Source organism: Sturnus vulgaris, chromosome 25 (genome assembly GCF_052056855.1).
Source record: "Sturnus vulgaris isolate bStuVul1 chromosome 25, bStuVul1.hap1, whole genome shotgun sequence".
Classification (NCBI taxonomy): Eukaryota; Metazoa; Chordata; class Aves; order Passeriformes; family Sturnidae; genus Sturnus; species Sturnus vulgaris.
Genome location: NC_142267.1, coordinates 6,582,135 through 6,598,576, shown reverse-complemented (window position 1 = coordinate 6,598,576; position 16,442 = coordinate 6,582,135). Strand labels below are relative to the sequence as shown.

The window sequence follows — 16,442 nt, the reverse complement described above, 5'->3', positions numbered from 1 at the left end:
ACAGCAAAGCCTCCCAACACGGTCCTACACATCCATTATCTCTGTGTGAAGAGCTTTATGACCTTTGTAAAAGTAAATATATTTAAGTGCAGCTTTTATGTGCAGTGTGGAGATTCTGACCTCAGAAGAAATAAACTTTTCTTCAAGGGTTCCGCTGCCATTGCAGGGAATGCACAGGACTCCTACAGTGCTCCTATGCATCCATTATCTACATTTCCAGAGTTTTATTGCCTTTGAAAATGTAAATATATTGAGGGGTGGCTTTCATGTGCAATGTCGGGGTTGTAAGAACACGAGGATTAACGAAGGTAAGAAATAAAATGCTCTTCAAGGGCTCCGAAGACACTTGAGGAACACACAACACTCCCACGAGTGCCTCTATGGATCCATTCCCTTATCTGCACCTGATTTGATTGCCTTGGAAAATGTAAATATATTTTATGAGCAGTGCCAAGATTGTAATAACACCGATGTTAACAGAGGGTAAGAAATAAACTGATCTTCAAGGGTGAGGCACTTGAGGAACACACAGCACCCCCCCAGGGCTCCTATAGATCCATCCCCCTATCTGCATTTGAAGTTTTATTGCCTTCACAAAGGTGAAGATATTTAATGTGCAGTGCCACAATTGTAAAAACACAAATGTTAACAGCAGGTAAGAAATAAACTGTTCTTCAGGGGCTCCAGTGACACCTGAACACACAAGAGCCCTCACAAAGAACAGAATGTACCCCCTGCTCAGGCTGCTTTCATCACCTCTGCTACAACTGATTGATAAAGTTCAGGGTTCCCAGTTCATTGTGGTGACTACACAATTGCCATTAAACCACAGCCCTCTGCCACTGAGAGGGAAGCACATGAATAAAGGTGACAGCAGGGGTATAAACTACAAGATGAGGCATTTTTAAATATTTATATAAAGGCAGAACAGACTTCAATTCACACAAATGAAACAGTTGTTTTTGCTGCCTCAGTTGCATAGATTTCCAAGAACTGGAGTTGTTTAGGACTTGAATTTTTAGCAGAGGGGGACATAAACAGCCAGGGCAGGGGCAGCCCTAGGATGTTTGTAGAGAGGAAGGGATGGGCAGCAGCAGAGTTCCAGTACAGACTTGGTTTTCATGGAATCCCAGACTGGTTTGGGTTGGAAAGAGCTTAAATCTGATCCAGTGTCACCCCTGCAATGGCAGGGACACTTTCCCCTAGCCCAGATTGTTCCAGCCTGGCCTTGGACACTGCCAGGGATCCAGGGCCTGCCCACCCTCCCAGGGAACAATTCCTGCCCAGTATCCCATCTAAACTGCCCCTCTTTTAATTTAAAACCATTCCCCTTGTCCTGTCCCTCCATCCCCTGTAAATAATCCCTCTGTGTATTTCCTGCAGCTCCTTCAGGCACTGGAAGGCCACAATTAGGTCACTCCAGAGCTTCTCCAGGATGAACAATCCCAATTTTCCCAGCCTTTCCCCACTGTAAAAGGGAAGGGAGCAGGGCTGGAGTGACTGAGGCAGTGACCTCATTGCCCTGCCTTGCAGTGCCCCACAATTACAGGAGAATGGAGCTGAGTCACAGACCCAACCCCCCAAACCACAGCTCCCCACAGGGAATAATAAATCCCTGCCCACGGGCCTGGAGCTGGATCTCACTGGGAATTTTATAGGAGAAAGATCAAACTGCAATTAATGCTCCACTGAACGCTGGGAAAAGGAAAAGGCTCTGTGCTTGGAAAAGGGGGACAGGGGGGACACCTCTTTTAGGGCTGAAAAAAACCCAGAGCAGCTCAGGGCTGCACCCACAGCCCCACACCAGGCTCCCACCCTCTCCTCCATTAAATAAAAAGCAAAAAAACAGTGAATTCCTTCCAGCCACCAAAAGTGAGCAAGGAAAGCCCTCCTGCACCAAAACATCAAGGGAGAGAAGGATCCCCTGCCCCAAAGGGAAACCCCAAAGGGAGAGGAGGAAGAAAAGGGGTTTATTTGCAGTTCCCTCTCTGCACACGGGACAGCATTCCCAGGGTCACTCTGTCCCTGCTCTCCCACTGCCAGCCAGCAGCTCCGGGGAATACAGATTAGTGGGAATGCATTTTCCAGGGCATGAAGGAATTTTTAACTGCTTTGTGCTCCTTGTTTCTCCCTTTCTTGAAACAAAATAATAAAAAAGAGAGGGGAAAAAAAGAAAAGGAGGTGTTTTAAGAATTGCAGAAAGAGGCAAAGGTGAGGTGATTCTGACATAGACATTTGGAGGAAAATTTTGATAAGAGTTGGGAAAAGATTCCAGACTGCCCAATGTTCCAGCATATGGTCAATGCCTCATGGAAGAGAGGGAAATCAATATTTATTTTATTTTCTGCCTGTGAGAGGGGGAATTTCTTGTAGCAGTTTTAATGGCAGCAGCTGTTTGAAATATTAAATATTGATATTAAAATATCCCCGTTGTGGTTCAATATTAATACCCCCCTGCCAATTTATGGAATTCAGTAAATTTACACCAGTGCCTGGTTTTCTCTTTAATCAGATTTGACTCGTCAGGCTCAAATTCTCTGACTGAACTGACATGGGCCTGTTCAATTTAAATTCTGTGCTCTGTAATAGAGGCAGCTTCATTTAAAAAGTAAATAAAAAAGGCATAGTTGTATTTTCTCCCCTCAGAGACAAATTTTACCTGTAAGAATCCACAGGCAGAGACATTTTCCAGTGGAATCACAGATTTGGACTCAATCCTGAGGCAGGATCCCTTTGATCTCGGATTCCAGCCTGAGTCACTGCATTTAAGGGGAAGGGGGGTCCAGCCCTGCTGTAAATCATTACTTCCTTCAGCATCCCCTGGCTGCATGAGCCACTGCAAATTACCAACTTCCCCTGCCCACATGAAGAGGAACGAGTTCATTCCTCCTCTTTTCAATCCAGGATTTTGGAGCTGTCAGGTTTTCCAGCACTTTTCCAGGTGCTCATGCCTGTGCACACACAGCAAATAAACCCAGGGCACTCCTGAGTACCCAGAGCCACAAAACACAGAGCTCTGGATGCAGTTCACCTGCTCCCAAACCCTTAAGATGTTTAAATTTTAAAATTAAAAAAAAAAAAAAATTAAATTTAAAAGGTTTGTCCACAGAACCAAGAGATTCGGGAAGTTACATGGAACTGAGGTGCAGGCTGTAACACCAAGCTTTGATTTTAACTGGATTTCAGTGTAAATTCAGAACAAACACCCTGAAATGAGCATCAGATTGAAGATTAAACCCAGCAAGGTTTAATGCAAGGTTTAATGCTGCAAGGCTCTGATCACACACAGGAAATTCCATCTCAAAGCAAGGAATGGTGCTGCTTTCCAGGCAGAAGAAGCCAAAGAAGGGAAACCTGAACCTGTCCCCAAGAGAAGGAGCAGCACACAGGCACAAAGAGCCAATGTGACTCGGTGAGTCCCAAACTCCCCTTGGAAAGGGACCCAAATCACCCAGGTTTTGGGGAAGTGGGACACAGGGAGCCAGAGGAGTCACATGGAGAGGAGTGCTGGACACAGGAACAAAGAGCTGCAGGATCTCTGCCTGTGAGTTCAGCAGTGATGCTGGCCTGGCTCCCTAACGAGCTGGACACTTCGTTAGTGGGCACAGAGCTCCATTCTCTGCCAGCCCTCCCCTCTGCAGGACACCCAGAGCTACGGCTGATGGCATTCCTGCACACACCAGCAGCACTCAGAGGCTCCCACGCACTCCAGGCCTTTGAAACCGTGGCTGAGAATTCAATTTTTAAAAGGTTTTGAAACAAAGCACCTTGGTAAGCCAGTGGTGGTAAAAACGTGTGCTGCTACTTCCTGCCCCAGCACTGGTAAAAGTCAGGGAATCTTCGCCAAGTTTCCTGAAATCACCTCTGGTAAATCACCTGAGCCTTTCCCAGGTTTGATTTGAAGCAATGAGCTGATCAGAAGTGTTTCTGGTAAATCACCTGAGCCTTTCCCAGGTTTGATTTGAAGCAATGAGCTGATCAGAAGTGTTTCTGATAAATCACCTGAGCCTTTCCCAGGTTTGATTTGAAGCAGGATGATCATCTGATCACGAGCTGACCAGAAATGTTTTTGGACCAGGGGACAGCAGGCATTAGGAAACACCAAACAAGTTCTTTATTTCTTTGGTATCAAAACCAGATCCCACCCTCCTGCACCACTCCTCCAGCAGCAGCAGGCAGCCAAAACATCCCCAGGTGTTTTTTGAACAATCCCATGGATGGTGACTCCACCACTGCCCTGGGCAGCCTCTGCCAGTGCTTTGGGAGCCTTTCCATGAGGAAGTTTTCCCTATATCCAACCTAAACCTCTGCTGGTGCCACACAAAGCTTTCCTCTCGTCCTGTCACTGTTCCCTGGGGAAGAGGCCAACCCAAATGAAGGTATTTTGACAATATATTTGAAATTTAAGAAGCTCTCAGTGTGCCCAGGCTATTGCCCTACTACAAAAATCTTTTTTTTTGTCCCTTATTCCAAATTTATCACGAAGTGGAGGCAAAATCCTTCCCTTCAGATGTAAGAGTGGGAGGTTCAAGGTTAGAAATCTGAGAAAAACACCCAGCTGTGGCTGCCCCTGGATCCCTAGCAGTGCCCAAGGCCAGGCTGGACAGGGCTGGGAGCAGCCTGGGACAGTGGAAGGTGTCCCTGCCATGGCAGAGGGGTTGGAATTGGATCTTTAAGGGCCCTTCCAACCCAAACCACCCTGTGATTTAATGATTTCCCTGTTTCCCAAGCCATATCAGTCTCATGCCATTTCTTATCATTTATTGTCTTTTATTATCACTTCTCACTAATCCCTTCAGGGTTCTTGGAACAAGGTAATTTTTTATAGGCTATGCAGGAGTTTCAGTCACTCTGAAAACTGTGCATACACAGACACTGTTAAACTTTTAAACTTCAAAAAACCTGGAAGAAATCTCTTCCTTTTTCATACAAACAAATTAAAAAAAACAAGCAAAATAAAAGAGCTGGTTTTAAACACCAAGGAGGAGATTCAGAATCAGAATATCCCAAGCTGGAAGGGACCCACGGGGCCCCCGCAGGAGCAAAAAACCAACATCCTGTGAGTATTTCTAGCACAGAAAAAAAGTAAATTTAGTCAGAGAAAAGCAGCTGCAGGAAACCAACCCGAGAGCTGGCAGAGCAGCACCACAAGCCCTGAGCCACAAAAAAAGCAGCTGCTGAGCTGGAGGTGGGTGCAGAGCTTCCCTCAGCTCCAAGCCCAGCATTCCAGAGGCACCTCTGCTCCAAAGCCCCACGAGGAGAGCTGGAAATCTCTGGTGCCTGTGTTTGCTTCACCTCAGCCCCACACTGCAGCAACTGGGGACATTATTTGGGTTTAAGATCTGAGCTGTTTGAGGGGTTTGCTCCCAGACCTACTCAGCACTGAGCTGTGCTCTGAAAAGCTGGGGTTTTATTGCCTTCAGAAAGCCCAGAGTGAGTCACAGGAGGAGTCAAAAGGTAAATTCAAAACACACACACACGGTCCTGTGGTTCTCTTGCAGCAGGGGAAGTTTCTCCTTGAGGAACGTGGCAGCCCCAGTTTCTCTAAAACTCCAACCACAACATGAGGGGGGGATTTTTCTCCTCACTTGGTTCATCTACAAATTCGTTATTTTAATTCTAATCTTAAGACAAAGGCCCACACAGATTTCTCTGCCTATTAAATACTCCAAGCACAGCCCCAACCCCAACTAGAGCACTTCTAGAAATCAGGATCAAAGGGAAACACCTTCCCCTCCTCCCAAACCTTCTCCTGCATCCCTACAACCCAGAAATCCCAGTTTCCAGCTGGTAGAAAAAAATAAACCTGAGATTTGTGAGAGTGCTCCAGATACCCATGTGTACCCTAAATCTGTGTCCCTGCAGCAGCATTTCAGAAGGAAAGATGGAATTATTTAAGGAAATATTACTCTTACAAGCAGTGCCACTTTCCACCCAGCAATTACAACTGGATACTTGTGCCACACAGCCAAATCTTTTTCACATCAGGCAATTTTATCCCTTCTCCACAAGGAAAACTGATGTTCTCCCAGCCAGGGAAAAAGGGGCTTTTCAAGCCCGAGTCTCATGTTTCACCAGAGCCAGCATTTAATATCAAACTTCACATCTTGTAAGGGGCAGCCAAAAATCCCCCGGACCAGGCTGCTCTGCAAGCGGTGGAAAATCCGGAATTTCTGTGAAAAGCCACATTGAAAAATAATTATCCTTCTAAAACAGAAAAAGAAAAGCAGGAATAGCAGAATTAAAGAGGTGGCTTTCCAGAGAGATTGTTCCTGCCAGCCCTGTGACCAATCGAGGCAGGGACAGGTCTGCCACGCTGCTTACATTCCTCCAGGGGGATGAAAAAATTATTTGTTTTTGATTGGGTCTATGCAGAACATTTGCATCTTGTTACTGCTGATATTTTAGCCTTAAAAGTTCTCAGACATTCCTCCAGGGCTTATCTTAAGCACATTTTTATTAAGTTGCCTTCTCTAAAAAAAACAAGTCCCAGTGAGTTTTGACGCGCGCTGCCTTTGACAATGATAATCTTTGTCCTTCCCAGCTGCAGCAAATTTAAAATAATCTCTTTTCCAAGTGGACTTTATTAATCTTCCCAGTGAAATACCATCCTGAGGTAAAACAATTATTTCCAGTTCAACTCTTAGTACCAGCTAAGCCCGTGCTGGAAAAGACAACCAACATCTGGCAGACTCAATATGTGCAGCAATTAAGAGTAATCGTGGAACCGTAAATACACAAATGTGGGCAGGGCTGGGGAGAGCAGGGAGGGAGCGGCTGCAGGAGGAGTGCAGAGTCAGCAGCACGGGCTGGCCACACGCACTGCCACTGTCACTGCTATTGTCACAGCCACTGTCACAGCACTGTCACTGTCACAGCACTGCCACTGTCACTGTGATAGCACTGCTACTGTCACAGCACTGCCACTGTCACTGCTATTGTCACAGCCACTGTCACAGCACTGTCACAGCACTGCCACTGTCACTGCTATTGTCACAGCCACTGTCACAGCACTGTCACTGTCACAGCACTGCCACTGTCACTGTGATAGCACTGCTACTGTCACAGCACTGCCACTGTCACTGCTATTGTCACAGCCACTGTCACAGCACTGCCACTGTCACTGTCACAGCACTGCCACTGTCACAGAACTGCCACTGTCACTGTGATAGCACTGCTACTGTCACAGCACTGCCACTGTCACTGCTATTGTCACAGCACTGTCACAGCACTGTCACTGTCACAGCACTGCCACTGTCACAGAACTGCCACTGTCACTGTGATAGCACTGCTACTGTCACAGCACTGCCACTGTCACAGCCACTGTCACAGCATTGCCACTGTCACAGCACTGCCACGGTCACAGCATTGCCACGGTCACAGCATTGCCACTGTCACAGCATTGCCACTGTCACAGCACTGCCACGGCACTGCTGTTGTCACAGCAGCACGGGCTGGCCACACGCAGTGCCACTGTCACTGTCACAGCACTGTTACTGTCACAGCACTGCCACGGTCCCAGCATTGCCACTGTCACAGCATTGCCACTGCCACAGCATTGCCACTGCCACAGAACTGTCACAGCACTGCCACTGTCACGGCACTGCCACCGTCACAGCAGCACAGGCTGGCCACAGGCAGTGGCACCACCACTGTCACTGTCACAGCACTGTCACAGCTGCACTGTCACAGATACACTGCCAATGTCACTGTCACAGTGGGACTGTCATTGTCACAGCAGCACTGTTACTGCGACTGTCACTACCGCACTGTCACTGTCACAGCAGGGTTGCCACTGCCACAGCAGCACTGCCACTGTCACAGTGGGACTGTCACTGCCACTGTCATAGCGGGATTGCCTCTGCCACTGTGGGACTGCCACTGTCACAGCATTCAGGGATGTGCCAGCTCCCCCAGGGATCTCAGGGAGCCAGGGCTGGGACACATCCCGGGTGTCACCCCCACACCTTCCATTGGCACTGGGGCACGGCAGAGCTCCCCTCGGGCAGTGATTAACAGGATTTAATAATTACGGGGAGAATCCTGCTGGTTCTCCCCTGTCCCCTCCCCAGCAGGGCCACCAGAGGTGCTGAGGCTCCTGAGTGCCCCAAAACCGAGACAAAGATCCCAAAATCGGGACAAAGATCCCAAAAGGCAGCCAGGCCAGGGCTGGGCTCACCCCCAGCTGCTCCTCCAGAATCAGAATTTTCTCCTGAATAACCGGAGGGGATCAACCCCAAAGCCCAGCCAGGGAGGAGCCAAACCCCTGCAGCCCCCATGGATCCAGAATCCCGAATTCCAGCCCTGCTCCTGGAGGAACTGCTCAGCCTCACCTCAAAGCAGCTGAAGCATCACAGATTATTATTATTATTATTATTATTATTATTATTATTATTATTATGTCCAGGAAAAAAAAATCTCTTCATCTGAGTGTTTTAAATTTCAAAATTTAATTCTGCTCCATTTTCAATTAACTGCCCCTGAAAGTATTTTTTATTGAGCGGCTTTGACTGCAAAAGTTCAATTTTGCAGAAAGACAATTTTGATCTTTCCTGCTAAAAGGCTACAATAGATAAAAATTACAAAATATCTGATAGATAAACAATAAATCATCTGTTTTGAGTCAGATCTATGGCCAAAAGCTCTTCTAAATGCAAGCATGGCTGGAAAAAAATAAAGAAAATTAATTTAACTTCATTTTCCCTCTAAAACTCCTCTACTTATTAACTCCCTCACTGAAGTCATAACCTTGTGTAAAATCCTGATCATTGCTAAAAAAATATGAGATTAAGGCTGCATAATAAATAAAGATGCAAAGATGCAAAATTATAGTTCATTTGGGTAAAATATCATCACCTGGAGGAAAAAGCAAAGCAGTTTTGGACTGAAATACTTGCTGGGGTCCTCACAGGAAACATTTTGGTTCAGACACAAAAAAAGCCAGGGTAAAATATAATTTGTGAGCTCAACTGTGCCCTCTCAGAGCTCCAGTTTGTTGTGTTACAACGTCTAAGGAAAATTATTTTACTGAATGGAACAAAGAAATTAAACATATTTCCCCCAAATGAAGCCATTGCTAAACCCAGAAGTTGCCCAGGCAGAATTTCATTGGAAAGAACATCCTGGATGATCTCTCACTGTTGTTTTACAGCAGCAAGGCTACTTTTCCTTTAAAAGAAAGGAAACAAAAGGGATCATTTCCCCTCCGGATTCCACCCCTGCATTTTCCCAGCTGGGACATCAGTGAGTTTGCTTTCAACAGCAACAGAGACACCGAGGTGAGCCCTGGACACCCAGCACTGCCCTGGTGTCCCATGTCCCTGCCTGGCTTCTCCTCATTGCCAAATACTTCAAACCACAAACATTTGGTAGCCACAACCTCCTTGACCAAGTGGCCACCCTGAGAAGGAGGAAAAGCTTTCTTTGCCCCAGGAAATAAACGGAATTATCACTATCTGCTTAAGGATCCTTGGCTATGGGCTGGTGGCTGCTGGGTGAGGTTACAAGGCCTGGCTGCTGCACAAAGGCTGTGGGCTCTGCTGGCTCTCAGACTGAGCAATAAAAGGTTCTTCTCCTTTTCTTTCCTTCTTTTCCTGGTCACACATCTGGGCTGGGAGCCTGTGCTCGTACTGAGCTCTCCACAAGCCCCAAGAGCTCCATCAGGAGACAGGCACAAGGCTCCTGTTCCACCCGCAGCTCAGCTCCCTAAATAAATCTGGAGCATCAAAGGGATCCCAGCACGACAAGGGAACCCCAGAGAGTGCATTTAGCACGGACACACACACAGAGCCCAGCCCTGCACAAACAAACTCCATCCCAAACCCTGCAGGATGGCTCACAAACCCTGCAGCACCCAGAGCCCATGGCATTGAACCCAGCTGCTTCACCTGGCTGCCAGCAGGAAATTCAAACAGCACAATCTTGCTCCCCGAGCTCACCCAAAGCAGCTCAAGGCCCCAGAGGAAAAAGGCAATCCCCCAAAAATGAGTGTGTGCTGTCCATGTGGGACTGAAGGTTACTGACCAGTGACCAATTCCAGTTCCAGAGTAATGAGCATCCATAAAACCCACGCTGCAGATACAGCATCACCAATGTGGGATGTGGTGATACGTGTTAATCACTTCTTTTTATTTTTAAGAACAAAAACCTCTTTCAAGGGCAAGAATAGATCTGAGGTTCTCCTCTGCTCCACTGAATTTATGCGGTTTACGCAACCCCTGCATGTGCAAGAACACAGACTGGGGAGGAAATGTGCTTTACACAAGTGAGTAAGAGCAGAAAAATCAACTTTGTATCAGCAGAAAGGCTGAACCCGAAGGCCCACAAATCTCCTCTTCCCCCAGAAGCAGGAATAAATCAAGACTCCACGGAAAAGGAGAAGCAGCCCCGAGTCTGGGTGACACAACCCACACCCCACCCAGTGTGGGACCCCCCTTCCCCAAGGCACCATCCAGCAGCATTTCCTCTGCTCCCTGCTCCGGCCATTCCACAGAAACCAAAACCACTCTGTGCCACCACGACAGCCACGACTGGGCTGGAAAACTGAGACCAACTCCTTTTTTCCACCCACACCAGCGGGTCCAGCCACGAGGGACACAGGAACCGAGGCCCAGGAGCTCCAAGGAACAGGCCCCAGATCCCCACGGGAGCAGCCAAACCTGCCCAGAAAATGTCTCTGAGCCGGCTGATTTCACAGGGGGAGCCTGTTACAAAAGCTGCCGCTGACCTGAGGTGTGCAGAGAGCTCACTGCAGTCTGCAAACCTGGGCACAGGGATCGGGCCACGCTCCACAGGCCACGCAGCCGGGAAATGCTGAAAAGGAGAACGGATTCAGTGCGTTCTGCAGGGAAAAACCCGGGCTGGGCCAGCAGGAAATGCGTTTTAAGGCTGAATATGCCCAAACTCCAGCGGAGAGAGCAGCCTCGAAGGACAGCAGCTTCTCAGACAATGCAGGAATCTCCCTGCAGAAGCCCAAGTACATTTTTTTTTTCCCCTCTGGCCTCCATCTCTGCCACAGCCAAGCAGCAATCCAAGGGAACGCCATCCATCACCATTCCAACCCCAGGGCTTGCCACAGGCCAGGGGAGACCCGCGGGGCTTACAAAGGCTTTTGTTTTGGCTAATTCCGAGCAACACCTCGGAGTGCAAACCCTGCCCTGCAGTATTTGCAACCCAAATATTGCAGCACTGAGCTAATTTCGGGGAGCTGGCACACACACAACCGACTACTGGAGTAATCAGAGCAAAAAAATGAAGGCGAGCTAAATTTAGGAGTAACTATGCGATGCAATATTAATAACGGATTATTTCCCTTCTGAAAAATAAATACATATACATAGGTCTACATATATATCTATATCTATATATTTATACACACTTTTTTTTTTCTTTTTAAGTTAAGCTGACAACGCTCCTTTCAAGATCCAGGCTCTCCATCCATCCCCCCAGGGATGGATCCCACAGTTTTCAGGGTACCAAGATGAGGTTCAACCCCCCACAAAAGAAAAGCCCCCACGACCCCCGGGGCGCATCCCCCGCCCGCAGCGATCCCGGGGAGGGGAAGCGCAGCGCCCGCGTCCTCCGCGCTGTCCCCGAGCGCTCCCGGCGAGGGCTGGCCCCGTTTCCCCGCAGTGCAGCGCGGACCGCCCGCATCCCCCATCACTCACTTCCTCTTGTACTCGTCGCGCTCCCGCTTGACTTTGGCCAGCACGTTGTAGAGGGCGCGGATCTCGGGGGTGATGGTGTCGATCTGCACCCCAACACCGTCCGGGTGCACCCAGGACACGCCGGGGCCCTGCACGGTCTCCAGGCCGCCGCCGCCGGTGCGCCGCACCTGGGTGTAGCTCCAGATGGTGCCGGGCAGGCGCCCGTAGTGCGGCGGCGACGGCAGCGACCCGTGCCCCGGGCCCGGCGGCGGCACAAGCGGCGGGGTCCCGCCGTCCGTCTGCACCGCCTGGTCCCGGGAGAAGGTCTTGTAGCGCAGCCGGCGGTCGCGCTCGCTCTGCTGGGCCGCCAGCTGCTTCTCCAGCAGCCGGTTCCGCCGCTCCAGCTCGTGCACCTTGGCCAGGAAGCAGCGGAACCGCACGTTCAGCCCCTTGAGCAGATGGATGTTGGAGCCCAGGTCGTTCCGCAGCGCCGCCGTCACCGGCGGGCCCCCCCCAGCCGCCGCGGGGCCGCTGCCGCCGGGGCCCAGCGGGCAGGAGGAGGCGGCGGCGGCGGCGGCGGCGGGGGAGAAGGCGCGGGCCATCTCCCCGAAGAGCAGCGAGTTCATGGCGGAGGGGGCGGTGATGGAGGGGCCGGCGGTGATGGAGGGGCCGTACCGGTGCCGGTGCCGGTGCCGCCGCTCTCTGCGGCCGCCGCCGCGCCGCGCTCTGAGGGCTCTGAGGGCTCTGGGCGGGACCCCGCGCGCCGCGGCCGAAGCACCGCCCCCGCACCAAACCACGCCCCCAGCTCCATATATTGTCATTTGCATGGCCACGCCCCCTACCTACACACCCCGCCTCCATCCTATAGCCACGCCCCTTATTTCCATACCCGGGCCCTTATTCTCATAAACCCGGTGCTCATTTGCATAGCCCCGCCCCCGCTGCCGCAGCCGTGGCCGCTCCCTCCGCGTGTCCCAGCGCGGGGTTCGGGTTGGGGGGGGGGGGGGGGGGGTGGGCGCTGAGTTTTGGGGAGCCCCGGGGTCCGAAGGCGCTCCAGAGCCCGAAGGGGTCCCCGCATTAATGGGCAAAGGTCCAGTGAAGGAGATCCAGGCCCCCGGCCCCGCATCCCTGCTGCTGGCTCTCCGGGACACCGCAGGATTAATAATCCCCTGCTAATCCCCCTTGGAGCCAGGATGGGACAGTGGGGAATGCTCAGCCGGAGAGGAGAGGAGGGTGTGGGGACATCCCAGGGGGTGAAGGGACACCAGAGGAGCCGGAGGAGGGCTCTGCATCCGGAACAGGAATGATGGGACGAGGGGGAATGGCTACAAATTGAAGAAGGGGAAATTTTGGTTGGATATTGGGAAGAAATTCTTCCCTGTGAGGGTGGGGAGACCCTGGCACGGGTTTTCCAGAGAAGCTGTGGATGCCCCAAACCTGGCAGCGTTCAAAGCCAGGCTGGATATGGCCTGGAACAGCCTGGGATAGTGGGAATTGTCGCTGTCCATGGCAGGGCTGGGATGATCTTTAAGGTCCATTCCAATCCCATGATTGCACGATTAGGTCAGATCAGAATAAATTATAAACCTTGGGTTTTGTTATCCAAAGCAGAGCCCTGCCTAAGTGCTAATAATGCTGATATGATAATAATTAAGTTATTAAATTAGTGTTTCCCAACTGTTACTCCCGGACCTCTGGGCAATCAAAGGATATTGTTTAATTGAATGATGTGATCGCTGCATTGCTCTGCTGGGCACGGAATGATGCAAGGGAAACACAGGGACAGCTCTCAGCCAGGCTGGTGTAAAGCTGCAGGAACACTGTTTACCCAAATACCATTTCTGAAATAAAACAATGGGGCTTGCCAGGTTATATTTATATTTATACTTATACTTATATTTATATTGCCATGTTATTTTCTGTTTATTTTTATATACATTGCCAGGTTAAGTTATATTGCCATGTTATATTTTTATTTTTATATTATTATATTTGTATTTATGTTTATGTTTATATTTATGTTTAACCCCACTTGCTGAAACTCCACCAGCACCTCCAGCCACGCTCAGCACCGAAACCAGGGTTCTTCAAAGGGTTCTGTTAATGTGTTACTAACCTGTGTTTTGCCAGCACCTCCTGGAAAAAAAAAAAATAAATGTGCTGGGTGGAGGTGCTTCATTAAAAGGGTGACTCAAAGAAACACCTGAAGGATTTGTCTCTCCCCCAGCACAAAACCTCCCGAGCTGGGTTTGTGTTTGGGGCTGGGCTTACAGAACCCCCTGGGAGGCTGCGGGGCAGGGCTGTGGCTGCTGCCCGTGGGTGTCAGCGAACAGCGCCAGATTTCCATCCCGAACCCTGCAGGATTTCCATCCCGAACCCTGCAGGATTTCCATCCCGAACCCTGCAGGATTTCCATCCCGAATCCCTGAGGATTTCCATCCCAAACCCTGCAGGATTTCCATCCCAAACCCTGCAGGATTTCCATCCCGAATCCCTGAGGATTTCCATCCCGAATCCCTGAGGATTTCCATCCCGAACCCTGCAGGATTTCCATCCCGAACCCTGCAGGATTTCCATCCCGAACCCTGCAGGATTTCCATCCCGAATCCCTGAGGATTTCCATCCCGAACCCTGCAGGATTTCCATCCCGAATCCCTGAGGATTTCCATCCCGAATCCCTGAGGATTTCCATCCCAAACCCTGCAGGATTTCCATCCCAAACCTCTGCAGGATTTCCATCCCAAACCCCTGCAGATCCCCAGGAAATGCTTTCGTGCTTTGTGCCACCCTACAGATCCACGGGGAAATAATTCACTTGGGAAAGGCGAGAATTGACTAAAACTGCCAATCCCGAGGGCGTTACTGGGAGCAGCAGCCAGCCAGGAGCGGGTTTGTCCCAGATTTGGGAAATTCCAAGGCTTGGAACCACCCGGGACAGTGGAAAGAGTTCCTACCGCGGCAGGGTGGGATGGATGAGGTCCCTTCCAACCCAAACTGTGCTGGGGTTTGATGGGTTTCCCTGGTTTGGGCACCAGCACCCTCCCTGGTGGTGCTGCGTGATTTCAGAATCCAGCTGGGTTTTATTTTAATTTGTTATTATATTTTTTATTCCTTTAGGGAAGCAGGAAGGCACCTGAGGGGTCGATAAAGCAGGCAATGAAGGGTTTGGTACCTGCCCCTTGCAGCTCCCTGGATCCACCAACGCCTCATCCCGAGTAATTAAACCAAATTAGTCCTTTTACTAATGAACTCCAGCCCCTCCCTGGGATGGCCACGGTCACACCCAGGGTCCTGCTGGGCTGCGGCCTCAGTGAATCCCCCGGAATTAACAGCAGAAATTAATTAATCTTGGACTGGGAGAGATGGGAATCCCCAGCCCCTGCCGGGAATTCCTGCGATTCCTGCCGAGGAGAACTCCGTGCCGCTGCCAATTGCGGATATAAATAATGGAGCCCTGATGAGCCCTTTCCGATTTGGCCAGGGAGGAGCAGGGCTGGCAAGCGGGGCTGTCCCTGAGCGCAGGGACCCGCAGTGGCCACTCCGGGGGTGCCAGGGATAATAACAACATTCCGGGGATGGGTTTGCTCCCAGCTGCTTCACCCACACTTGGAGCAGGGATTGGGGAAGCCAGGCCCTTGGAATTGATTTTACACTCATTTTCTTTTCTCTTTGGAAAAAGTGCATCCTGCCCTCCCAAACCTCGGTGACCGTTCAGGGCTGCTTTCTACATTGGCTCAGATTTTTAATGTTCCCTTTCCTGGGATTGGTTGCATCCCTTGAGGCTCTGTTAGTCTGACACTCATGGAAAGTTCTTTTTTCCTTGGTAAAGTGACAATTTTCCAGGCAAACCAACCCAAACCCAAGGCCAGGGCTCCCGTTCCATGCAGGTGCTGCTCCTGGGCTGATGGGCATCACCAGGGTTGGTTTGTGTATTTGAACAAAGGTCTCTCTAAAACAAGCAAAATTCCTCTGGTTTGACACCCACAGAACTCCCCAGGCCCCCAAAATGCCCCTCAGTGACCTCAGGGGGTCCTGCTGGGCTGGGATTTTCTCACGTCGAGGTGAGGCTGCATCCCCTCATCCTTCCCTCAGCTCCTTCCCATTCCTCAGGCCACAGCCCTGTGGAACTGCCTAAAAACCCCAGGCCAGACAAAACTAAGGGAATAAAAATATAGCGAATTTTTATATTTTGCCCATTCCAGCAGTGCCTTTTCTGCATCAGCCCCGAGGATTTTTTGTTGTGGAACGGGGGCAGGAGCAGCCCTGCCCGCCCGGGCACGGGGGAGGATGAGCAGGGCTTGGGGACAGCCCCGGTGACTCCTGGGGTGACTCAGCCCCACCCAACACCCGCAGTGTCCCCAGGGCCCCGGGGCCGTGCCCAGGGCCGGGAAAGGGCAGGGCAGGTGCCCGGGATGGTTTCCAGCCTTTGGATGGTGCCGGGAATTGTCACCGGGCACGCTGCGGGGACAGAAAGTGTTCGTGGGGCTGCTGCTGGCGATGCGAGTTCCACGGAGCAGCAGCTTCTCCTCCCCGCACCTTTTCTGCCTTTAAAGGAGCTTTCTCCTCCCCAAACGCTGTTTTCTCCCCCGGTTTGTCTCCTCCCTGTCCCATCAGCTCACGGCAGAGAGGAGCTGCTGCCGAAACCCAGAACCTTCTCCCACTGAGGGTTTATTCCTGCAGTCACAAAAACCTCATTTGTTCACACTTGGGGGTTTATGGGCATCGGCAGCACGAAACAGACCCAGCCCAAGGAGAGAGGATGCTCCTGCACAGCCAAAGGGCGGCAGAGAATTGGGG

The 16,442-nt window shown here is 50.7% G+C and overlaps 1 protein-coding gene across 3 annotated transcripts in view; it reads right to left on the bottom strand.

Annotated features, from left to right (window-relative positions):
* Positions 1-12,271, bottom strand: part of IFFO2 (intermediate filament family orphan 2) — a 46,460-nt gene extending 34,189 nt beyond the window's left edge. For 2 of the 3 annotated variants that reach the window (XR_015808457.1, XM_014881693.2), the window contains exon 1: positions 11,667-12,271. Coding sequence is in view for 2 of the 3 variants with exons in the window: in XM_014881693.2 (XP_014737179.1) it covers positions 11,667-12,271 (605 nt within the window). In the remaining variant the exon portion in view is untranslated. The remainder of the gene's footprint in view (positions 1-11,666) is intronic. The other variant, XM_088178969.1, reaches the window with a different exon arrangement.
* Positions 12,272-16,442: the final 4,171 nt, after the last annotated feature.